A 25,396-nucleotide genomic window follows, 5' to 3' on the forward strand; every position below is an offset into this window, starting at 1 on the left:
TAAGAGTTATAAGCAGTGAGAATTAGAGAATACAGTGCCACACTATGGTGAACGTTTTTGAACGCATGATGAATGTTTTTTTGTTATCCGTTTTTTCTTCTTTTATGGCAAATACTTCTCTTCAAAAGAAACTAATGAAGAGTAAAATAAAACAATTTTTTTTATTTTCACAGTGATATGCACTTTATTTTCCATCCCTTGGTTTTCTCATCTAATATGGAAGTTATGGATGTCAGTGGCTGTGACAAGACGTGTTATGCTCTGCAATAAAAAAAAAATAAAAAATTAAAAAAAAAACCCAACATTGGTACAAAGCAAGCCCATTCACTTTATGCTGATAAGAGAATTACAATGGTTTTTCATGTGACAAAAATGTGCGATTACATTGCGATTAATCGCGAGTTAACTATGACAGTCGCGACATTAATCGCGATTAAATATTTTAATCGCTTGACAGCACTAAAATTTTTATATACACATGCGCGATATTTACTGTACGGATATGGGATCAGAAAACTTTTATTTATAAGCAGTAGCCCCATGTCTAATTAACAGATTAGATTAGATAAAACTTTATTGATCCCTTTGGGAAGATTCCCTCAGGGAAATTAAGGGTACCTAGTTTATTACTTATTTGTCTTTTGCAAGTCCTGACCCTCTTTAATAATGAGATTACAGAATTAATTGGGAAATCTCTTTGCAAGCTGAATGGTAAGAAAGCTGAATATTTTTAAGTGTTTTCCAGAACATCCCACTGCACCTGCTTCTCTTACTCAAACTGGAATAATCAGGACCACAATGGACAATCAAGAAGCACCCTTAGCTTTTTCACATGAAGTGCACTTACTGTAGGGCAGAAGGCAGCTAGCTCCTCCTCGCTGTCGCTGGCATCACCCGAGGCGCCGCTTCGGATTGGTCGACGAAGGACTGTAATCACACACACACACACACACACACAGAGTGAAAAAGGTTACACGTGTCCAAGTCAGTGGTTAATACTGGAAGGAGGGAATGAGCGAATGAGCGCCAGAGCGGACGGACAGCGACCAAGCTGTGATCATGAGGTTGGCAGGGAAAGCATGTTTTATTACACAATTTAATACTCACACTGGTTGTCTATGGGCTTGGACATCATGTAGCCTTTGACACTGAAGTCCAGCCACTGCAGGGCCGGCTCCAGCCTCTCACACACGCGAGGCCACAGCTGATGATACATCGCCAGCGGACACAACAGCACGCCCCACACTGAAAACACAGCCAACGCTTTATACTCCAGAGAAAATATACGTTTTCCCAGGAGTGAGCAATGTGTCACAAATCTCCCATATCATGATATTTCAAGACATTTCTAAGATCAATAATAAATGGATCATGATATACAAGTTAACAATAGTCTTCAACTACCAGAAGGACAGCAGTTGTTGCATTTAAAAATTAAAAAACAAACATAACACACACACACCCCCCCCCAACATCACAGTTTTCACATTATCAAGATATCGTCGAATCGCCCAGCCATGGTTTCATAAGCATCTCTCCCATTCATTACATCCACAGATATATCAGAAAATCACTAAATATAGAATTTAACAAATCAGATGAAACCCATCAAATATAAAAATCGTGACCATATAAAACATTTTTAGCCAAAAAAAAAAAAAAAGTGGAAAAAAACCCCCCTGAAAAGGTCGCATCCAATACAGAGCTTCAATAAGAGTGCAAAAGTTTGTGCCCCCAAAGTATCTGGGTGATGAAACTGAAATCATACCTTCATGTTGCAAGACATAAGTAAATAAATAAAAAAAAGTTGCATTTTAAAACAAGAGTGCTCTGAGAGCACAATATCCCCCGCTGGCAACTCGGCCATAACTCTTGTAAAACGCGACTGAATTGAACAAAACTGCAATACGCGCATTACCAACATATAACAAAGAATCCTGCCAAGTTTCATGAAATTCCTCCAAAAATTGTGAGAGGAGTTGATTTCAGAAGGCGAGTACGCTTCCCGGAATGGACATCGCCACGACATAATCCCCCTTCAAGCCTTTCGGCCAGCGGGGGATAATAAAAATTGCGAGGGAAGTTGATTTCAGAAAGCAAGCACTTCTTGATGAAACTGCCAAGGTACAAGTTTGTTAATAATCAAGGGCATAACTGGGAAAATTTGCCCAAATTAAATGAAATTTCGATCTGCGTATAACTGCCATATAACAAAGCCTTTTGCCAAGTTTGGTGAAATTCCTCCACAAATTGTGAGAGGAGTTGATTTCAGAAGAACATTCACCCTTATGAAATTGTCAAAAGTACAAGTTATTTAATCAAGGGTCAAAACTCTGGGAAAATTTTCACAAACGAAATTAAACCGCGATATGTGTATTACCGTCATATAACAAGGCCTTTTGCCAAGCTTCGAGAAATTCGTCCAAAAATTGAGAGAGGAGTTGATGTCAGAAGGAAAAACACACCTTCGTGAAATTCTCAAAAGTACAAGGTTGGTAATCAAGGGCCACAAATCAGGTAAAATATGACCCAATTGAACAAAATAACAATATGCGTATTAACGACATACAACAATGCCTTTTGCCAGGTTTTGTGAAATTCCTCCAACAATTGTGAGTGGAGTTGATTTCAGAATGAAAACACATTCTCATGAAATTGTCAAATTATAAATTTTGTTAACCAAGGGCTGTAACTCTGGTAAAATGTGATCGAATTGAACAAATTTACAATATGCGTTAGGGTGCATCAGTTGCCCCCTAAAAATGAAAAGTTCCTCCGATCATGATGCATTTTTGTTTTTATGTTCCTTTTGGTAAGAAAACACACTGGGTGAAATATTTTGACAAAATTCAAAAGTTTAATGGTGGCACCAGCATACCTGCAAACTCATGAGGGTTGAAAAAGGTGACAAACTACCGGTAACCCCCCGGCCCCCTTAAACAGCGCGCGATCAAGGAAAATAAAGGGAAAAGACAACATTTAACACAAAGACAAGATTTATTCATTTTTAGCTTTGCAATTTTCAGTTTTGCATCTGACACCTCATTACATTACCATTAAGGAAGGAAAAGTATAAAAAGTAAAATTTGAATTTAAAAAAGTAATTTTTGAAGTGTGACACTGGAAACTTTCTTCAGCAGACCAGTTTATCATTTTTTAGACCTTTTGGCCCGAACAAGCCGTTCAAGGGCACGTTTATGCTGCTCTGCCATGTGCCTCTTTCGCGCCATGCTATCCTTCTTCACCACCTCTGCCCTATTACCAGCAGCACTGGTAGATGGCTGGACACCAAATTCAGCCCTCCTTTCCTTCAGTGCTGCCAAATTCATGGTGTGTGAGAGAGAGAGAGAGTGTGTGTGAGAGAATCTCTCTCACACGCACAACTGGTTCTCTGAATACAACCGAGATCAACACACATTACGTTATAATTTTGACAATCAATCCCACCAATAGTTTCACATAAAAATGATTTCTCTTACCCAAAACACGCGTTTATAGATCCTTATGTTCAACAAAAAAAATGACTTTATTCAAACTGATTTGACATTTTTTTCTGTTTTGTTTCAGCCCACAGAAACATCTTCCGTGTCGCGCGTTTGGTTCAAACGTAACAGCCCCGCCCCTTGCATCTTGCGTCATAAAAACGCGACTCACAGACCACCAAATCACAGGTACCAAAAAACCACCCTAAAGCCTCTTTAAATCGCACTCATCGTAACACAGCTTTCTCCGCATACTAAAAATGTTTTTCCGTCTCCAGATGTAATATAGAGTTCCGGAAAAAATCAGAAAATAGGATTCCGTGAGCTGTTTTCAAGACTCAGTGTCCCGTTCTGCATTGCGTTTGGATGATCTCTGCCATCCTCCTATACACACCCGTATTCAAGAAAACCCCGCCTCTATTCAGTTACAATTGGCGGATACTGTCCAGCGTTCTGTAAGACTATTGGCTCGTTGGAATGTCATCCAATCAGAGAGACGTTTGAAGTATGAAGGCGGCGGAAATGGTCTGAATGTGGGTGTGAGGAGAAAAGTAGTAGTAGTACATTGAAACCAAATGTTCGGCAACGTAGCCTCGCGCACCCCCCCCCCCCCAAAAAAAAGGCGAAAGGCGACGAGTTTGCAGGTATGCACCAGGAGCTCAAAGTTATGGAAAAAGCTGTTATTTTATGACTTTGATGACAATTTCGATCACTTTTCATGAAACATTATGGCACCTTATAGAGTATACCAAATATCTTGATACACATTTTTAGTACATATTCTAAATATATTATCAAGCACAGTTTGAGTTTTAGCTGTTCATTGAATCATTGTTCAACTACTTTTAAACAATACAAATGTATTATGAAATCACATTAATGCTTCTCAATCCCTTGCAAAGGTTCTTAACATGATCTCTGGCTCACAAGAAATCAATAAATGGAGTCCAACATTGTGATTCAAACCTTACGCGAAAACATAAAATAAGTGTTTTTTGGCAAAAAAAATGAACCTCATGGTGCCACCATTAGACTTTTGAATATGGTCAAAAAAAATTTTACAGGATGTCTTTATTGGTGAAAAGGAACACCCAAACAAACATGCATCAGATTTTATGAAAGTGAGGGCAACTGATGCACCCTAATATGCGTATTACCGACATAAAGCAATGCCTCGTCAAGTTTTGTGAAATTTCTCCACAAATTGCAAGAGGAGTTCATTTCAGAAGGCGAGCACCCTTGCTGGGATGGACGGACATCGCCACGACATAATCCCCCTTTGGGCCTTTCAGCCAGTGGGGGATTAAAAAAAAAAAAAAAAGTTCTCCCCTGACTGATTGATCTCCAAAAGATGGCAGCGTGTGACATTTAGAAACGTCATAACTTCAGCTGAGCTCATCCGTAACTATATCTTCAATTTATTTCCATGTGAGACAGAAGAAATGTCTGAAATTTCCAAAAATATTTTGTTGAACAATCCAATTTCTTCATTTGTCAAGAGGGTGTGCAAACTTTTGCACTGAACTCGTTTACATTAACTGTATACGTCGCTGGTTTGTGCGCACGCAGTTCTGCTCTCATCATGGTCTTTGTAATTGTTTAGCTCCGTTTCCATGGTTACGCCCGTGTTTCTAAATGGCTGGTTTTATTTCAGGTGTTCATTTTTAGTGCTGAGGCTTGGAGAAGAAAAAAAAAAAAAAAAAGTTTCTCACCAGCAACATAAGCGAGGATTACTCCAGGGATGTAGCGCCCCACCATGGCCAGGAAAGAGAACAGCCCACACACCAACACACAGAACTGTAGAGATTGTAAAGAATGGAATAAACACTTAAGCAACATGCGACTGATTAACCTGATTGATGAAATATGTCTTTAAAAAAATAATTTATATTTATATATATATATATATATATATATATATATATATATATATATATATATATATATATATATATACACATACACACACCCCGAGTTGCTCATTATTTCTGGTTTACTTCCTGTACAAGCTGTGTTACAATTTTTATATATTTATTCGTGTCACACTGTACGAGATGATAAAATCTTTATCAAATTCTCTGCCAGATTATATCCGCTAATAAAACCGACACAGAACGTGTTTGTCTGGTGTCTTTGAGTTGCAAAAGCTCTTAAGTGTGTCGTGTTGAACAATCTGAGACCACCGATATTAACCACCACGGAAATCCTTCATGACTTTTGAAGCTGAACACAATTTATTTTTGCAAACTCACTTAAAGTGCATATCACAGGTAAATTCAGGAGCAAGATCAATGTAATTCTCCTATTTTATATTAAACTTTGGTCAAATATCTGTCACATTCTGCATTCTCTGCAATTTTTTTTTACCTTGCGCAATACCAGAAAAATTAAATTGAAGTCGAGCCATTTGAGGTGAATTGGTCCGCCTCTGAAAAAACTTGGCATTTGGATTTCCCGGCAAACATTGATTTTCGTGACTTCGCGTGCGGGACGCCTCCCTCTGAATCCTACGTCAGGGCTGGTTTGTTTATGAGAAAACGACCTGGTGGTTTTCTGCAAATTTCTTCAACGTTATCGCGTAATTATTAAAATGGTTAACAGATGTATCGTAGGAGGGTGTAGCAACACCAATCTTGATGGGATTAGTACTCATCGTTTTCCAAAAGACCGGACAATGAGAGAGAAATGGGAGCGCTTGGTCTACACAGGCTGTGCACTGAAACCGTGCAAAGCTCACGCAGCCTGCTGGCGCTTCTGCAGGTGACGCACGAATCTGGCTCCAGACTCCCTTGGGATTTTTCTAGACGCATTTTATTTTATTTTTTTCTGCTGTAGACAGACAGCCTTGTGCAAAATTACCCTTCTGGATGAGTGTGTAAAGGGACATACTTTCATATATTTAAAAAAAAAAAAAAAAAAAAAAAAAAAACACACAAAGCTGGTCCAGAATATGCCCTTAAAAAGACTTTGTTTGATGTGATCTGTACAGTCAGCGTTACAGATTTAACAAGCAAATACACCTCAAATATATAAAACATATTTATCTGGTAATTCATTTAAAGGTATGAAGTGCTGCTTTATTTCCTGCCGAGTCTATGAGCACTTGATTTGACATCACTTGAAGAGACCTTCCGAGTAGGAATTCCGACCTGAGGGGGTGTTTTCTTTGGGTTTTTCCTAGCTGTAGGCTGGAAAATCCCCAAGTAAAAACTTTTAGCCGAATCACATTACATTGCAGACGCTCTTATCCAGAGCGACGTACAACAGTTTTTCAAGGGCACTTCAGCCATTCTTCAGCTTCCAATGTGTCAGTTAATATTGGGGGGGGGGGGGGGGGGGGGGGGAAGAGACTTCAAAATCAAATCATTCATTCCAGAGTCACAGTTCCATTGGCTCATCTGCTGTTTTTATTTGGGGTGCGGGAATCCAACCCAGAATGCTTTTGAGTATTTCTGGGTGACGACTCGTAGCAGCGTCCTCTGATGTCAGAATGTGGCGCGCCTACGCAAAATCCCTACGATGTTGATAATGTGGGAAAACAAATAGGCCATTTGCAGGAATTGGTCACGTGTCAATTTCCCCCATAGCAACAAGCCCGTGGTGGGTAAGCTAACTTGACATTCCTTGACGACCATAAGAGTTTGACCAGCGATGCGAAGCAATCCATTTCTATAATAGCCGTTTTTACCTTTTCTACTGTCTTTTTTGACCCGAGTTTTCGTGCATACTTGGAAAAAGTTTGTGGTTTTAACTTCTGTCGTAAGATAAAGCGAATCATTGGCTGTAAAAGAGTTTTTTGGACAAGTTGGTCGCCGCCGAAAGAAATTCACGTGCAAAATGGCGGATTTCTCAGGTATAACTTTATAATTTCTCCTTTTCTAGTTATAAACATACCTGAGAAATCCGCCATTTTGCACGTGAATTTCTTTCGGCGGCGACCAACTCAAGTCCAAAAAACTCTTTTACAGCCAATGATTCGCTTTACCTTACGACAGAAGTTAAAACCACAAACTTTTTCCAAGTACGCACGAAAACTCGGGTCAAAAAAAGACAGTAGGAAAAGGTAAAAACTGCTATTATCAGAGATGCCTACCCCAAATTTTGAATTTCAGTATTCTTGAAAACATTTTTCAGTATTTTGGAATGACTTTCAGTAACAGTAATTTATGCGCATTTCCATTATAAAGAGGTGTATATACCAATATGTTTAACATTTAAATTATTAAAAAGTACTGTTTTGTGTGAATTGAATAAACAAAACATGAGCAGCCATCTCAACTGAATTTCCACTCAAATTTCTAGAGCATACAATTTCTCACATTTTTATAAATACAATAGTGTTCCCTGTTTGCAGACATTACGGTTGACTACCATCATTGGTATTGAATGTAACTCCTCAAAAGTATTATATTATATTGCCTGGCAAAATGTTCTACCTGTTAACGGATTCTAATAAAATTTTTTAAAAACTCCTTATTTCATGCCAAAGAGAGTCCGACATTGTTATCTTAATGTCCCAATATATAAATACTTCAGCATAATGCTTCAGAAGAGACATTGAATAAAATGACATTTATAATTGTATTTAAAACAGTGGAATGATCCATTTTTTTGCCACAATCCCAACAGCACTAATCATAAAATTCTGTTTTTGATCAGACTACATGTACATTTGCACTTGCAACACTGAAAAGACTTTGAATTAAAGAAGTCCAGCCAGTGTTTGATATTTCAGTGAATAAAAATCAGACATGTAAAAAGAAACTGAATAAGTTTAACTCACATTTCATGGCACTAATTGGCAAGTTCAACTCCAAGCACAGGTCAACCATCACCGCTTCAGCACGGGTCACGTTCCGTGTCTTTTCATCCACAGATTTCGTAAAAAACTGCTGGATACCCCCAGATTTACTTTCTGCCTGACTCGCCATTTCAGCATACTCCATATGTTTTTTTTTGTAGTTGACATGCCGCATGCAGTCATCGCGACCACCATGAGTGATGTTAATGTCAGTTCTACACAGTTTGCAGTGCGCGTATCCATTGCCCTTTTGACTGGGTGTAATGCACGGCCATTCTACCGTATATCATGGGAGGAACACCTGAGACCTGTGTTTCACTTGTCCCGATACTGAGCGTTTTATTTCCACGACTGAGAAGCAGCACCATGCATGTCGCGGCGCACAGCACAGCGCGTGCGGCATCTGCGCATGTCGCGGCGCACAGCACAGCGCGTGCGGCATCTGCGCATGTCGCGGCGCACAGCACAGCGTGTGCGGTATCTGCGCATGTCGCGGCGCACAGCATGTGTGGTAGTCGTAAAAATAAATAGCCGTGAATCGCGCATGGATTGAAAAAGTCGCTTGGACATTTAAAAACAACTCACTGGAATTTAATACTTTATAATAATTCCGTACAGAATAACACTGTTTGCCGTAACATCGTATTTACGTAACTTTTCCGTACAAAATACGGCCAATCCGTACTAGTAAGCATCTCTGAATTATAGAAATGGATTGCTTCGCATCACCAGTCAAACTCTTATGGTCGTCAAGGAATGTCAAGTTAGCTTACCCACCACGGGCTTGTTGCTATGGGGAAAATTGACACATGACCAATTCCTGCAAATAGCCTATTGAGACTTGTGTCTAGCTGCGACAAGATGTGAGAAAAAGAAAGAGGGGTCGCAAGACGTATGATTCCTGATGTCATGTGACTCACCTGTCCAGGGTTGTGTTGTTTAAACTTGATGAGATCAGCAGCACACAAGGCTCCGCTCACCCAAACCTCGGCCATGTGGTGGCACAACTCAGGTACGCTCAGGGTGCCGGGCTGCACCAGGCCCCAACTACACACACACGACAAGCAGGTACACAGTTAGCAAATCTGATGCGTTCTGCAAAACGTCCTGTGCTTATCAGGTCTATATATGATACCAGTCCTACCTTTCATTTTCACTCCCATCCACTCGCTTCACTGTAAACAGACAGACACGTGAACGTTAGGAGAAAATTAATCCACCTAAAGGAAGCACTGATGTGTGTGTGAGACAGAAAGAGATAACTGGATCACACAAATCCATATTTTTACACGCCGACTCGGTCACGGTTTCTACTTTCTATACTTCAGCTTAAACCTGGGAGATCTGACAGAAGTAACGAGACGATACAAATCAGCGCAGGGAACGCCGCTACTTTAAGATGCGTTACTTTGCAAGTTCAACAGATTGAAAGTAAAGACCCCAGGTCTTCCTGTAAACCAGCAGGAAGAGAAATATCAGTGTTTGCTCATATTAAACACATTATTGTAGCGCCGTTTTAAATACTGAAGTGATCAAACTGACTAGGACTCATGTCTATACACACGCCAGTCACTTTATTAGGAACACCCACCTGCTGTTCTGTAAATTAGCCTGGCGTTTCTCAACCTTTCTCAGTCACGGCACCCTTCAGAAGTATGAAAATTCTCAAGGCACCCCCATATAAAATACACGCAGTCACGCTGACCCCGGCAGTGACGTTGCGACACGGGAAAGGGGGCCGCGAGACAAATTTTGATGATGCATGAGGCGGCGATGATCTGCATTAATGTAACTAATAGGGGTGTAACGATTCATCTACTACATCGATGAATCGATTTACTTTCCTACGATCCAACTACAACGATCTGTGCTCGGCAAGTTGGCCTTCCGGACGACATACATCGATCTAATATCGTTTTAAAAGGTAAATCAATCGATTGTATCGATACTAGGAAATAACGCATTGGATTTAAGCACGTCAGATTTTATATTGATGTGGGGTTTTTTTAGCACTTTTAATGATAAAGGCGTTAAACGTTACCTGATTCAGGCTGCCTGTCTGTGACATCATCGTCACACGCCAGCACAAATCAAAACATAGCATGATGGCGGATAGCAGAGGAGAAGCCAGCGAGCGGGAAATTTTCAAACCAGCATTACGGTCCAGTAATTGGTTGCACGTTATTTTTGATATATTATAATATTTGATATTATTGTAATATTTTTGTGTTGGAAAAACAAAAGCAAAAGTTTTAGAAGTATTATTATTTTTTTCCAACCTAAAGTGTTGGTTACACTTAATTCAAATAAAATGTCAAAGCATTTGCCACTAATTGTTGTTTACTTGTTTGTTTATATCCATAATTATACCTGATTCCCTTACAAGAAACAAAAGGAATCTAGAAAACTTCACCTGCACTGTCCAGTATCCAGGTATTTATTTCAGTCACACTGGTTTAATTTTTGGCTAAAAAGTTACTGAATCGATTTCAAGTCACTCACTACGTTTACATGCACATAGAGAGAATCGAATTTCTGCCGTTGCTCGACTGAAATCGAAGTTCAAAATGCCATGTATACACCTTAATTCGGCTGAAATTGAACCGAACTTGATTTCTCGGAATCGAGCTACACGACCTAGATTATGCGATTTCTGCCGAGCTACTTAGTGCATGTAAACCCTATCGAGCTACGTATTCGAGCTACTTACTTCAGCACTGCCCCTTCCGGAAGTGACGAGACCACAAGGGAAACACAACAGCCTCGGTCGGCATGACAACGAATCACGACAACGGCATGAATCTTTTCTTTTTGTGGCATTGTTTGCACTGTTAAAATTTAGCTCACTTACTGTATCACCAAATACATCTGTACAGCTGTTGCATAGCTGTGAATTGTGTACATAAACAAGTCACTGTATTTGTGTGTGTGTATATATATATATATATATATATATATATATATATATATATATCCATCCAACATCTGAAGAATGTCAATAAAAGCAAAACAATTGAACTTTTTGTGTGTTTATTAAGACATAAGTTAAATTGTAAGCAAAAAATGGACTTTAGAAAAATATTATTGTGCAAAATAAGTTGTCTTACAAAACAGTGGTCTGCGCCGGACAGTTTGTAGCCATACAGTCTGTTAGAGCAAGCCTAACAGCTTGAACACGGAACTGCCAGTGTTGCCAGATTGGGGGTTTTAAGTGCATTTTAGTGGATTTGAACATGTTTTGGGCTGGAATACGTCAGCAGTATCTGGCAACACTATAGCTCTTCTTCATGACGACAACCGGAAGTGTACAACACGATGGGGCGTGTAGCACCACGTGTGGCTCGGGTGCACAATGCGCCTTGCACAATAGCCCGATTTCACTTGTGCATGTAGGATTGGATTTCTCTGGCACCCCTGCTGGGACCCTTTGCTCGATTACCGACAGCAGCTCGATTTGGACGTGCATGTAAACGTACTGAGTGAATCGTTTCGGATCGGATCATTCTAAATGAACCAAAATCATCCTTGAATCGTATCGGCAACCACGAATCGTGATTCGAATCGAATCGTCACACCCCTAGTAACTAACGTTTTTAGGAATTTTAATTCATTTTATTTATTTCAATGTTAGAATATATAAATTTTTTGACGGCACTCCAAACGAAGCCACGCGGCACCCCGGTTGAGAAAGGCTGACTTAGCCGATCCCGTGACAGCAGCACAATGCATAAAAATAAAATAATAATAATAATAATAATAATAATAATGCAGATACAGATCAGGAGCTTCAGTTAAAGGTTTACAATGTTCAAGACATCAGAACGTAATTGTGCTCTCAAAAAGTGTGACTGACGTTCACTGTGGCATGGGTGTTGGTTTGAGCCAGATGATTATTTTTGGTTTGAGTATTTCAGAAACTGCTGATCTTCAGGGGTTTTCACACACAAACAATGGTCTTGAGTTTACACAGAAAGGTGCGAAAAACAAAAAACAATGAGTGAGTGAGAGTTCTGTGGGTGGAAACATTATGTTGATAAGAGAGGTCGGGGAGGGGGGAATCGTCGCCAGACTGGTTTGACCTGACAGGAAGGACAATGGGTTCTAAAGGCCAATTTATGCTGACAACGCAGTCCTCGCAGACGGTGTCGCAGATAGTGTCTGCGTAGCCCCCCCCACCACCACCTTCGCAGACGCTCTGCGCGCACCTCCCAAAAATTGTGACCACCATAGAAGCCTCACAGACAGCATCGCAGACAAGAGGGCTCGGATTGGTCCACTCTACATCCGCTGTACACGCACTTCCGCTTCCCTACTTTCCCGGTTTGGTTTGTTTTCACGACTGCCATTCTTAAAAACACGAGCAAAGATGGAGCAGCACGAAGAGCGGTTGATCGAGGAAGTACGTACATCTATACGACTCCAGTTCTAGTCATTATAAGTAACCGGAGGATAAACACTCCACTAACCACACCCACCAACTACTCCTAGCGATTTCGCGCCCCCTTGCGTTGTAGCGGTGAATAACATCGCGCACGCCTATTACTCCCCGCTCAACGATAAATTACAACCGTCTGCGAAAAGCTATCTGTGAAAGCCTTGTCGCAAGAGCATGCAGAGGCCCTTAAGCAGACCAAAATATCAGCATAGTGGCACCAGTCATAAAGCATGGTTTTCCCCCAAAGCATTTGATCCGCTTGCTCTGCCTGCCAATACGCTTAGTCGCTTTAGTTAAAATCCGATACGCTTAGATTTATACCGATACGTTAAATTTCCCACCCACAAGTAACTCGATACATAGGAGAGCAAATAACAGACCCATTTACATACTGATTGATATTTGTGTTAAACAAGCGCTCAGTGTTTGTGTTGATTCTGTCAAAGTAATATGTCCGCGTGGTATGACGTAAACAAACTAATCCGTTGGCTAAGTCAAGATCACGTGTTCAAACCGTCCAATAAAAACATCGAAAGAAAACGTCAGACATCCCGGAATTTTCCGATTCATTATAAGCGATCTCATTGGCTGCCGATGTTGTCCCTCACCAGACGGACAAAGCCGACTGATTTTAAATCACAAAAAGTTTGACCTCGTCTATTATCATTCATTAAATGTGTTTATAAATACATAATTTTTCTGCAAAATTAAATGTATGGATCAAGTTCTCTTTTCCTTTAAATATGTTTTATCTTAATCTAGTCCATTTAACAAAGTGCCAAAATTTCAACATTATAATATGCAGTCGCTTTACTTTTCTGTGTATCTTGGTTATACATATATTACGGTAATTGCATCAGAAACATCCTAAATCATGACAGTTACAGTAATACAGCGACTTATTTTAAGGTGGCAGGTCTTAGGTTCAGATCCCTTTGTGATCAACAGGAGGTCATGATGATCGATTCTCTTCATTGGATTGCAGAAGATGGACCAAACCACTGCTCATATTTTCATGCACATTTTGGTTACAACGCTACTTGATCAGAGATAATTAAGGGATCCCCGTAGATTTTCAATCTATCATAGACCTCAGTAATCTATAACAAAACACTTTAACTTGCATGTTGAACTTCATGTGTTGACATTAATACTATTTAGGTCAGAAATCACTGAAACACTGGTAAAATCGATCCTATAATCAATCATGGATCTAAAACCTCTCTTGCCCCTTTTCCACCAAAGCAGTTCCAGGGCTGGTTTGGGGCCAGTGCTTAGTTTGGAACCGGGTTTTCTGTTTCCACTGACAAAGAACTGGCTCTGGGGCCAGAAAAACCGGTTCCAGTCTAGCACCAACTCTCTGCTGGGCCAGAGGAAAGAACTGCTTACGGGGGGCGGGGGGCGGCGGAGTTGTTAAGACCAACAACAATAACAAGACTGCGAAAGATAGCCATTTTTAAGCGACGAGAAGCAGCAGCTGTACAAATGCCAAGTCATCCATTATTATTATTGTTGCTGTTGCTGCTTCTTCCATGCTGTTTTTGCTTCGATATTCGCGCCAAGGTTTATGCAAACGTAGCGACGTAACTGACGTATACAGCGACGTAATGACGTACAGCGACGTAACTGACGTATACAGCGACGTAACTGACGTAGCTCCACAAGCTATGGAAAAGCAAACTGGTTCTCAGCTGGCTCGCAAGTTGAACGAGTTGTGAACCAGCCCTGAAACTGATTTGGTGGAAAAGGGGTAACGGAGACCCTTTTCCACCAAAGCAGTTCCAGGGCTGGTTCGGGGCCAGTGCTTAGTTTGGAACCGGGTTTTCTGTTTCCACTGACAAAGAACTGGCTCTGGGGCTAGAAAAACCGGTTCCAGGCTAGCACCAACTCTCTGCTGGGCCAGAGGAAAGAACCGCTTACGTCAGCGGGGGGGCGGAGTTGTTAAGACCGACAACAATAACAAGACCACGAAAGATCGGCATTTTTAAGCGACGAGAAGCAGCAGCTGTACAAACGAAGTCATCCATTATTATTGTTGTTGTTGCTGCTTCTTCCGTGTTGTTTTTGCATCGATATTCGCGCCAAGGTTTATGCAAACGTAGCGATGTAACTGACGTATACAGCGACGTAATGACGTGGCTCCGCTTAGCACCCCGAGCTATGGAAAAGCAAACTGGTTCTCAGCTGGCTTGCAAGTTGAACAAGTTGTGAACCAGCACCGGCTCCAAACCAGCCCTGGAACTGATTTGGTGGAAAAGGGGTAACAGAGACCCTGAAAATGCACCGGAGAGCATCTATTTTCAAAAAATTTTCCGGGGGGCCATGCCCCCACACCCCCCTAGTTTCGCTTCGCATCATCGGTGCTCAATTGTCTGTGTATTATCACGCCAGAATTTAGGGCTTTCATTTTTTTCTGGGGAGAACACTAATGGCCAGGGGTTCAGGGGCCGGCTTAGGCCTCCGAAAGCTCACGGGTTCTACATGCTCAGAGATGCATTCTAGTGCATTTCCTGACACTTGCAGACCTCCGTAAAAGTCACTCTTTTTTGGTAACATTAATAAGATTGTTTTTTTTTGGCCAAAAGTTGCTCAGACTGTTTTTTTGATTGAAAACTTCTTACAATTAATATTCAACTATATTACTAACATATTTATGGAATAAATATATGACAGATTTGGAAACTTAAACGGGCGTCTGCATGCACAATTTTTACAGCACAGCCAGCGAGCGTTGGATACGCCCATTTTTATTACTGTAGCGGCAACTTTTACAGCCGTGTCAGTAATATTGTGGGCGTAGCGTTAAGGAAACCCTGAACATCAGCCCAATATGCTAAAAAGGCTTAAAGCCCTGCCTGAGATATAGTAACTTATACAATCAATCACTCTTTACAACGGTGGTGAGCAGAAAAGCATCTCAGCATGCAACAGAAAAAACACCCCAGCTATGTAGAACTAGCTAGTTCTGGATTAATTAGCAGATTAATGCTAGTTTACAAACTAGTCCTAGTCTAACAATATGGGGATTTTATTTTTTTTTTTAAATATAGGGTGGCACAGTTCAGTTGGTCGGGTTCAATGCCTGAACTGATGACCACATCATCAGTTTTTCTTTGGCTAATCAGACACAAGGTACGCCACCACTCTTGCCGGAGCGGTTGGGGGTTAGGTCCCTTGCTCAAGGGCACTTAAGTCAATCCTGCTAGTCTGGGGAATCGAACCAGCAACCTTTTGGTCCCAAAGCTGTTTCTCTAACCATTAGGCCATGACTTCCCCAAGGGTGGCACGGTGGCCAAGGGTGGCCACTGCACGGTGGTGTAGTGGTTAGCGCTGTCGCCTCACAGCAAGAAGGTCCGGGTTCGAGCCCCGGGGCCGGCGAGGGCCTTTCTGTGTGGAGTTTGCATGTTCTCCCCGTGTCCGCGTGGGTTTCCTCCGGGTGCTCCAGTTTCCCCCACAGTCCAAAGACATGCAGGTTAGGTTAACTGGTGACTCTAAATTGAGCGTAGGTGTGAATGTGAGTGTGAATGGTTGTCTGTGTCTATGTGTCAGCCCTGTGATGACCTGGCGACTTGTCCAGGGTGTACCCCGCCTTTCGCCCGTAGTCAGCTGGGATAGGCTCCAGCTCGCCTGCGACCCTGTAGAAGGATAAAGCGGCTAGAGATAATGAGATGAGATGGTGTTTTTGTTTCAAGCATAGCAAGCTACAACACAACAAAAAGTGTAATCATTTAAAAAAAAAAAAAGTGTTTTAAAGGAGAACTGAAGTCATTTTTAAACTTGCTTTATTTCTTAATAAACTCCGACTCCGAGCCATAGAGCAGAGTGGTTAAAACTACTGCCTGATAAATCTTCTACTAAGGTGAAAGTGTAACACCTCTACGATCCCAAACAGTCCTCCTTTAACTGATTAGGTCTAATTTTGTTAGCGAGTTTGAGGCCTAGCGTTAAATTTGATATCGCTGGGTTACTGTACAAAACTGACTGGATATCACGCTGATAGCTTGCTTTCACCCATCCCAACCTACTTAGATTCCAAACACTTTTTCCTTAAAGCTGACAACCTGCAATTTTTAGCCATCGAGGGTGATTTCAGGTTGCCAGTGCGCTTTATTAAAACTTATGAAAAATATCTATTCATATTCATAAAATGTAAGTAGTGCTAATAAGGCTAATAAAAATCGTTGGTGTTGTTTACTCAGTGTATGTACGTCTGTGCTGTTACTACAGCAACCAGCATCCTCTGGAAATATTACACTACGTTCAGACTGCAACCTGAAACGACCCATATCCGATTTGTTGTGAAATCCGATTTTTTTGTTAGGCCGTTCACATTACCAATTATATGAGACTTGTATGCGATCTCCAATATGAACGGAAAACGACCCAAAAGTGTCCCGCATGAGCAAATTGACACGTAATAAGCACATCTATGTAATACGTAAACCAAAAAAAAAGAAAAGCGCACTCTTCATGTTTAATGATTTTGTTTGTTTGTTTAATTATCTGGTTAGTGTTAAAGTGTGAGGTCTCGTGTGTGTTTTTGTTTCTGAACTGAAATGAAAACGTGTAGCCTGGTAACGAGGGTTGACTCCTAAATGTCTCTCTAATTTCTATATAAGTGCACTACATGTTACTAGGAAGTAATGGATTTTTAAACTCTATATAGTGCACTCGAGCTTCAGTAGGCAGTCATTTGGGATACGGCCGCTGTATTACCAAACTCTTAATTCAGGCTTAATAATTTGCACATATTTATTTCGTCATATTAATAAACTTTTTCTACATTTTTATAAATATTTATTTAGATTGTTTATAGCCAGCTGAATTCTGCAACTTCTCTCAGCGCTGGCTCAAGGTGCATAAACACCAGTGCAGTTTGCGATGGAGATGAGGCGAGACCTGGCGATGTGGTTTTTGTGGCGGCGGCGGAACTCACACAATAATCTGATGAATGTGGGCAGCAGACTAATGAGACCGAAGGTGTCAAATTACTGGAAATTTCCAGAACAATCTTATCTTGTAATACAGGATGGTTTAAGTTATAAATCAGTTATAGAAACTGTTTTATTTAATCAGGCTAACAGATCAACATCCAGGTCCCTACCAAATCCACCATTAGCTTGATCAATTCTATAAAAGTCTATTTAAATTCTGAAAACTGTACAAATGCTGTTTTCCACCAAAGAGGCAGGATTAGCCAACGCAGAATAGTGACGTTTGTCTCTTGTTGATGACGTGTAGGTCGCATGAATGCGACCTGTCCGGTCAGACTGCAGTCGCATGTGAAAATAACGGATATGCATCGGAATTAGGACCACATATCCAAGCGGCGTGGGTCGCATGTGAAAAAATCGGATCTGTGTCGTTCAGATTGTCAATAACAAATCGGATACAGGTCACATATGGGCAAAAAAATCGGATATGGGTTGTTTCAGGGTGCAGTCTGAACGTAGTCTTACTGAAGAGATAAGTGTCTGGAAATCTTATTTTGGTCTAAAGGAAGATGAGTATGATGATGAAGATCCCCAGACGTGCTCTGATTGGCTGACGGCAGCCATGACTACCTTTGATTTTGGGCCAAATCTTGTTCCTCCACGTATCGACGCACACAACCAGAGCCAGTCCTGACGCCAAGATGAAGAACAGCCTCAACGAGCTCAACGCAAAGAACCTGCAAGACAGACAGAGAGACGAATCAGACACTCCTACTTCCTTTCCTGTCGAACAGCTGCTCTGTTTAGGATGGTGGAAACTACCCACCACCGTGTCATGTGTTTCTTCTCAAGGCTTCTTATGAAAATTACTGAGCCTGATCGAACACTACTGGGTTTTAGTACAACTTAATCTGCTGCGAGGACACACAGAGATGATGTTTAGCACAGTTACTGATGTGCTGCATGTTCTGAATTTAGATTCATCATCATGTAAATCATCTCCATTCGCCACTAAACTTCCATGACAGGAGCAGAACAGCGAGTTCAGATTATTTTGTGACTTTCGTTATGCTGATTTGGCTACCCGGGAGCGTGTCACGTCCCAGATTTCCTGCCAAGGTGTTTCCGCTCTCAGTCACTTTCTCTGTGAATCTCAGAAGCCCATGAGATGTTGTGGAGGCGTGATTTGTGATTTAGAAAACAAATAAATGGGTTAAACATAAAATTGGATATACTGGCTGAAACGGTGACTGCTCACTAAATCTCAGCTCATCTCTCCCTATACAGATATCTAAATAAAAAAAAGAAAATCTTGTAGATGTGGAAAATGTTCTGAAATGCAAAAAAGGGCAGCACAGAGGACATATAGATAATTAAAAAAAAAAAAAAGTTACTGGAGGTTTATTGAGTAAATATAGCATCTTAAATGCAATTTACAGTCCTGTGCAAAAGTCTTAGGCACATGTAAAGAAATGCTGTAGAACAAAAATGGCTTAGAAAATAATTAAATGTTTCAAAATATTTTTAAAAAATAAAATAAAAAACAGCAGTAAGCCAATAATAAATGAAACCAAGTCAATATTTGGTGTGAGACGCCCCTTTGTTTAAAATAAAATAAAATAAAAGTCGCCTGAGGTACAATGAGTGCAGTTTTATAAGGAAATGAGCTGTAGAGAGCAAGAGAGATTGAGACAGCATGAGAGAGGAAAGAAAAACATGAGTGAGAGAGAGCAAGGGGGAGAGAGAACGAGTGAGAGAGTAGAGAAGAAAAACAATGAGTGAGAGAGAGAGAGAGAGACAGAAGGCCAGAGAATGAGTGAGAGAAAGCGAAGGGGGGGAGAGGGGAAAGAAAAATAAAATAATGAGTGAGAGAGCAGGGGGTGGGACAGAATGAGAGAGAGAGAGAGAGAGAGAGAGGGGGGGGGGGGGGGGGTGAGAGAATGAGAGACTAAGAGAGAAAGTGAGCCAGAAGAACAGAGAGAGAGAGAGCAAAGAAGGCCAGAGAATGAGTGAGAGCGCGCGGGGTGGGGGAGAAAAACAGAATGAGTGAGAGAGAGCAAGCCAGAGAATGGGGGGGGGGAATACATACATACATACATATACACACATATATGAGAGAGAGAGACTGTAAGAGAGAAAGTGAGCCAGAAGAACAGAAAGAGAAAGAGCAAAGAAGGACAGAGAGTGAGAGCGCGCGCGTGGGGGGAGAGAGGGGAGAAAAGAAAAACAGAATGAGTGAGAAAGAGCAAGGGGGAGAGAGAGAGGAAGAAAAAAAAAAAAAGAGCAGGCCAGAGAATGGGGTGGGGGGGACAGAATATACTGTATATGAGAGAGAGAGAGAGAGAGAGAGAGAGAGAGACAGAAAGCCAGAGAATGAGTGAGAGAGGAAGAAAAAAAAAAAAAAAAAGAGCGCGCAGGCCAGAGAATGCCGGGGGGGGACAGAATATGAGAGAGAGAGAGAGAGAGAGAGAGAGAGAGAGAGAGAGAGACTATGAGAAAGTGAGCCAGAGAGAGAGCGCGAGAGAGAGAGAGAGAGAGAGAGAGACTATGAGAAAGTGAGCCAGAGAGAGAGCGCGAGAGAGACAGAGAGAGAGAGAGAAGAAGGACAGAACGAGAGAGAGAGAGAGCGAGCGAGAGAGAGAGAAGGTGAGCCAGAACACCAAACAGAGAAAGGAGGAGGGAGGGGGAGAAGGACAGAGAGGGAGAGGAGAGAGAGGGGAAAGGACAGAGAATAAGACAGGACAGAGAGAACGAGAGAAGGTAAGAGAGAAGGTGAGCCAGAACAACATGGAGTGAGAGAAAGCGAGAGAGAGAAAAGGAGGACAGAGAATGAGTGTGAGAGAGAGAGAACAGAGGGAGGAAATCCCCCTTTCAATTTGCTCTGTTGTACTACTCCCTCAGAGAGAGAGAGAGAGAGAGAGAGAGAGAGAGAGAGAGAGAGAGTGAGTGTATGAAACGCGTGACCCAGAGGCCCGAGAGTGTGAAGAAGTGAACAGCAGAAGAGCAGGAGCAGTACGACTTCACAAAACCTGATGACCCGGAGCATTCCAGCATCACAACGTCGGCTCGGAGCTCAAACACAGTCCGGCCTGGAGACATAAACCCGGTGGTCTGAAATCAAGAACTCGTGATCGGAGGCTTCGGGGCAACCTTTCATTACCATGACAACAGGTTTAAAAGGCGGTTCATATTTAAATGGACTTCAAGAAAAACATGAGGAGCTGCGTACGGGACACTCATCCACACGATCCGACACCAATCCCATACTGGAACATGACCTCTGTCCCAGGACATGATGTTCCTCATCCCCTGGCTCCAATTCACTGAAAACATTGTGCAAGCCTCTGGGTACAAAATCACACCCTCAGACCGTATAAACACACAGCACTGCACTGCACTGCACTGCGCAATTCACAAGCTGCACTTCAACTCCGACTGACTTGCAGTGAAGTAAACGTGCATTAGTGACCGGTCATGTGACACTTTACACGCACCATCATAGCAATAACAGGTGCGGCTATGAGCGCTTACTGGTGATCACGAGGCGGAGCGTGGCATTGTTTACATTTTATGATTAATCGTAATCAGAAGACACTTCTGGTATTTCCTAATGCGTACAACACGATTAATTATGGTATTAAATGATAACATTGGTGTTTACATGGTGTTGAGTGACAATCCTGATATGTACATCATGTGGTAATAGTGAAATCGCAAAAAAAAAAAAAAAGTGGGATTTGAAAAGACGACATGCTGATTAAGACCCGAATCTGAAATGTTTGCAAAACTGATCCTACGGAACTGAGAGAAACGTGAATGGACGCTGCTTTTTTTTTGGGGGGGGGGGGGGGGGGGGGGATAGATTGGATTGGAGACACTGTGGTAAATAAAGCTGCAATTTGCCCTTTTTCTTTCTTCTTTTTCTTCTACGATGGCACACTTCAGCCTCGGCTTCCTGCCTGTCTATATATAGCCAGGTGCCATCTGTTTCCAACACTGATGAAGCAGAAGTCGGCTCCAAAGAAGCTTTCAGGACAGATGAAACAAACAACGGAGACTTTAATGGAACGGTTGTGCTAAAAAAAAAAAAAAAAAAAAAAATTACAATAAAAATCTCTCATCTCATTATCTGTAGCCGCTTTATCCTGTTCTACAGGGTCGCAGGCAAGCTGGAGCCTATCCCAGCTGACTACGGGCGAAAGGCGGGGTACACCCTGGACAAGTCGCCAGGTCATCACAGGGCTGACACATAGACACAGACAACCATTCACACTCACATTCACACCTACGGTCAATTTAGAGTCACCAGTTAACCTAACCTGCATGTCTTTGGACTGTGGGGGAAACCGGAGCACCCGGAGGAAACCCACGCGGACACGGGGAGAACATGCAAACTCCGCACAGAAAGGCCCTCGCCGGCCACGGGGCTCGAACCCGGACCTTCTTGCTGTGAGGTGACAGCGCTAACCACTACACCACCGTGCCGCCCGACATACTTTCATATTAAAAAAAAACACAAATTTGGTCCAGGATATGCACTTTAAGAGGCTTTGTGGATAGTGAGCTCCAGGGGCATCAGAAGCATTGCATTCTGGTGTATTTTAGCAGGTTGTTAAACACCTGATTTCACCTACAAAAGTCACTTAATTCAATGACTATTTTAGAGACTCAACAATAAGTCCTCATTCAACTCGTCCATATATTCATCAGCCTGTTTTTAAACCCACTGCTCTGCCTAAGATAATGAGATGAATGTGACAATTTATCACCAACAGTGATTGAGTGCATTTTACTTTTTTTATTTTATTTTGTGCTCCCTTTATTTAGTTTTAGATGTAACGCAATATGCCACTGTGCCAAGCAATAGTGACACTCAACTGTATGCTTAAAAATAAGAATATTCATAATTTCACACAATGAACAGGCATGACATGGCATCATGCAAACTTCATAACACAAAATCACAGTGTCAAGCAACGGTGACATACAAAAAAATAACTTCACACAATGAACAGGTGGGGCGGCACGGTGGTGTAGTGGTTAGCGCCGTCGCCTCACAGCAAGAAGGTCCGGGTTCGAGCCCCGTGGCCGGCGAGGGCCTTTCTGTGTGGAGTTTGCATGTTCTCCCCGTGTCCGCGTGGGTTTCCTCCGGGTGCTCCGGTTTCCCCCACAGTCCAAAGACATGCAGGTTAGGTTAACTGGTGACTCTAAATTGAGCGTAGGTGTGAATGTGAGTGTGAATGGTTGTCTGTGTCTATGTGTCAGCCCTGTGATGACCTGGCGACTTGTCCAGGGTGTACCCCGCCTTTCGCCCGTAGTCAGCTGGGATAGGCTCCAGCTTGCCTGCGACCCTGTAGAACAGGATAAAGCGGCTAGAGATGATGAGATGAGATCTTCATTTACAAAATTACATTGTGCCAAGCAACGACGCATAAAAGAGAACTTCACACGATGAACAAGTGCAGTTTTGTCAACCTACATGCAATGGTAGTACGACAGTAACATTTGAGCAATTCCAGCGTGATGGACGTGACACTTGAACTCAAAATGGCAACAAATGACCCAGTGCATGTTTTATTGTCTCCCAGTATTTAAACAGGTGTTGCATATTTTAAGGCTGTACCATACTGGAGAAGTGATAGAACAAGAACAATTCCCATAGTACATCTAGGGCATGCCAGAAAACGCCAATAAAAGATGCGTTATGGATGTGACAGAAAAAGTATCACTTTTCTTGGGTGACTGTACATTTTTATCAAACTCTGTGAAATTGTAAACCTAATGTCGAAATGGAGATATCCATTTGATAGAGGGGTCCAAGGTGAATATTAAAAAATCTTTGTTTAAAATATTTTGTATTTCATGCAGAGTTTCGGAAGGAAAAGTCAGCGTTATGGATGTGACGAAATTCCGTTATGGATGTGACGCGTCTGAAATAGACATGGCATATGTTTAGAAAATCAGCAATTTAAGCACCATAACCCTTTGAAAAACTCTAAATATCAGCTAAAACTATCAAAGTTCTTAAATAATATTTAGGATGGCTATTGTTTTGCTGTTTTGTGGATTTTAGCATACATTTCTGTGGCTTGTGGCAATAATATAGAATTGTACATGATCAAAGTTGATTTTAGCTTGGGGTTTACATTATAAGAAAGAAAGACTGACAGTGACATATTAGGTTGGTTACAAATTGGTTCAACTTATTCACATCTGTAAAATACAGGCCTAGGTGATATCTCTGGGAGTGGTTTTGATGTATTACATGTTGCTTTATTTTTGCATGGTGAGGCTGACATTTACATGGAATTGCCCATTTACAGATTTATAGATATAACTCCTTACATTGGTGCCACCACAATTTCTACCACTTCATAACTTTCCTTCACGATCCACCTGGAATAACATCCATCTCTCTCCATTGCTTTGCTTTCTACTATTCCTTCCCAGAAAACTGCGTGCGGCGAGTTGTCGTCGGTAACGCCCAGAAAACCCAGAGTGGATTTTCAGTGGCATGTGTATTCTCTTATCGATCAAGTGGAATGGATTCTTTCACGAAGCAATAAGCGAATTGCGAATCTCGGCCCGCGCAGTGCATTATGGGATCACTAATTTTTTTGGCTACCAAACAGCACTTCAAAATGGCGGAAAGCAGCATTGACAACTACGATTTAGATCAGTTTAAACTTTGGAAAGTTGACGATTTGAAACGGTTTTGAAGTCGCCGTGGACTGCCTGTGACAACCAAGACCACGACTGGCACTAGGGCAAAACGTAAAAAAGAACTGGTTGCCCTTGCCTATGCAGCATCAGTCCAGAACTTACCATGCATTTTAACGAAGGATGAGGAGAGACAAGCTGTCAAAAACGACTACAAGTCCTTGTTGACAGTTAAAGGCAAACAAAATTCCCGACCCTCTGCAGACAACCGACGGGTGGTTGGACAAAGCCCAGGGGCTTAAGGGCCTCTGCATGCTCTTGCGACAAGGCTTTCGCAGACAGCTTTTCGCAGACAGTTGTAATTTATCGTTGAGCGGGGAGTAATAGGCGTGCGCGATGTTATTCACCGCCACAACGCAAGGGGGCGCGAAGTCGCGAAATCGCTAGGAGTAGTTGGTGGGTGTGGTTAGTGGAGTGTTTATCCTCCGGTTACTTATAATGACTAGAACTGGAGTCGTATAGATGTATGTACTTCCTCGATCAACCGCTCTTCGTGCTGCTCCATCTTCGCTCGTGTTTTTAAAAATGGCGGTCGTGAAAACAAACCAAACCGGGAAAGTAGGGAAGCGGAAGTGCGTGTACAGCGGATGTAGAGTGGACCAATCAGAGCCCTCTTGTCTGCGAGGCTTCTGCGGTGGTCACAATTTTTGGGAGGTGCGCGCAGAGCGTCTGCGAAGGTGGGGGGGCTACGCAGACGCTATCTGCGACGCTATCTGCGAGGACTGGGTTGTCAGCATAAATTGGCCTTAAGCTGTGGCCACCATGCATGTCAGTCGATATTGCCGAATATTTACTTGACAGAGACGAAAAAGCGCTACTCCATCGGCTTCGAAATGACTACAAGGAAGGTGAGTTGTCTTGATATTTTGATATATAACGCGTATAACGTTAGGGCCTATGAGGCTAGGTAATGGGGACCCAACATGTATGAGATAAAAGTGCATATTAATAAATAAATGACAAACTAAATATCTAAACAAACTTACAACTTTTTACCATCTTTTACATCCTTCTGGGTCTTTTT

At 41.9% G+C, this 25,396-nt stretch overlaps 1 protein-coding gene across 2 annotated transcripts in view; it reads right to left on the minus strand.

Annotated features, from left to right (window-relative positions):
* retreg3 (reticulophagy regulator family member 3) overlaps positions 1-25,396 on the minus strand; it is a 34,395-nt gene that overhangs the window by 5,995 nt on the left and 3,004 nt on the right. For both annotated transcript variants that reach the window (XM_060902073.1, XM_060902072.1), the window contains 6 exons: positions 18,283-18,389; positions 9,428-9,458; positions 9,204-9,330; positions 5,195-5,279; positions 1,108-1,245; positions 848-927 (listed from right to left, as the gene is read on the minus strand). In XM_060902073.1, the coding sequence (XP_060758056.1) occupies positions 848-927; positions 1,108-1,245; positions 5,195-5,279; positions 9,204-9,330; positions 9,428-9,458; positions 18,283-18,389 (568 nt within the window). The remainder of the gene's footprint in view (positions 1-847; positions 928-1,107; positions 1,246-5,194; positions 5,280-9,203; positions 9,331-9,427; positions 9,459-18,282; positions 18,390-25,396) is intronic.

Source organism: Neoarius graeffei, chromosome 20 (assembly GCF_027579695.1).
Source record: "Neoarius graeffei isolate fNeoGra1 chromosome 20, fNeoGra1.pri, whole genome shotgun sequence".
NCBI classification, from domain to species: Eukaryota; Metazoa; Chordata; class Actinopteri; order Siluriformes; family Ariidae; genus Neoarius; species Neoarius graeffei.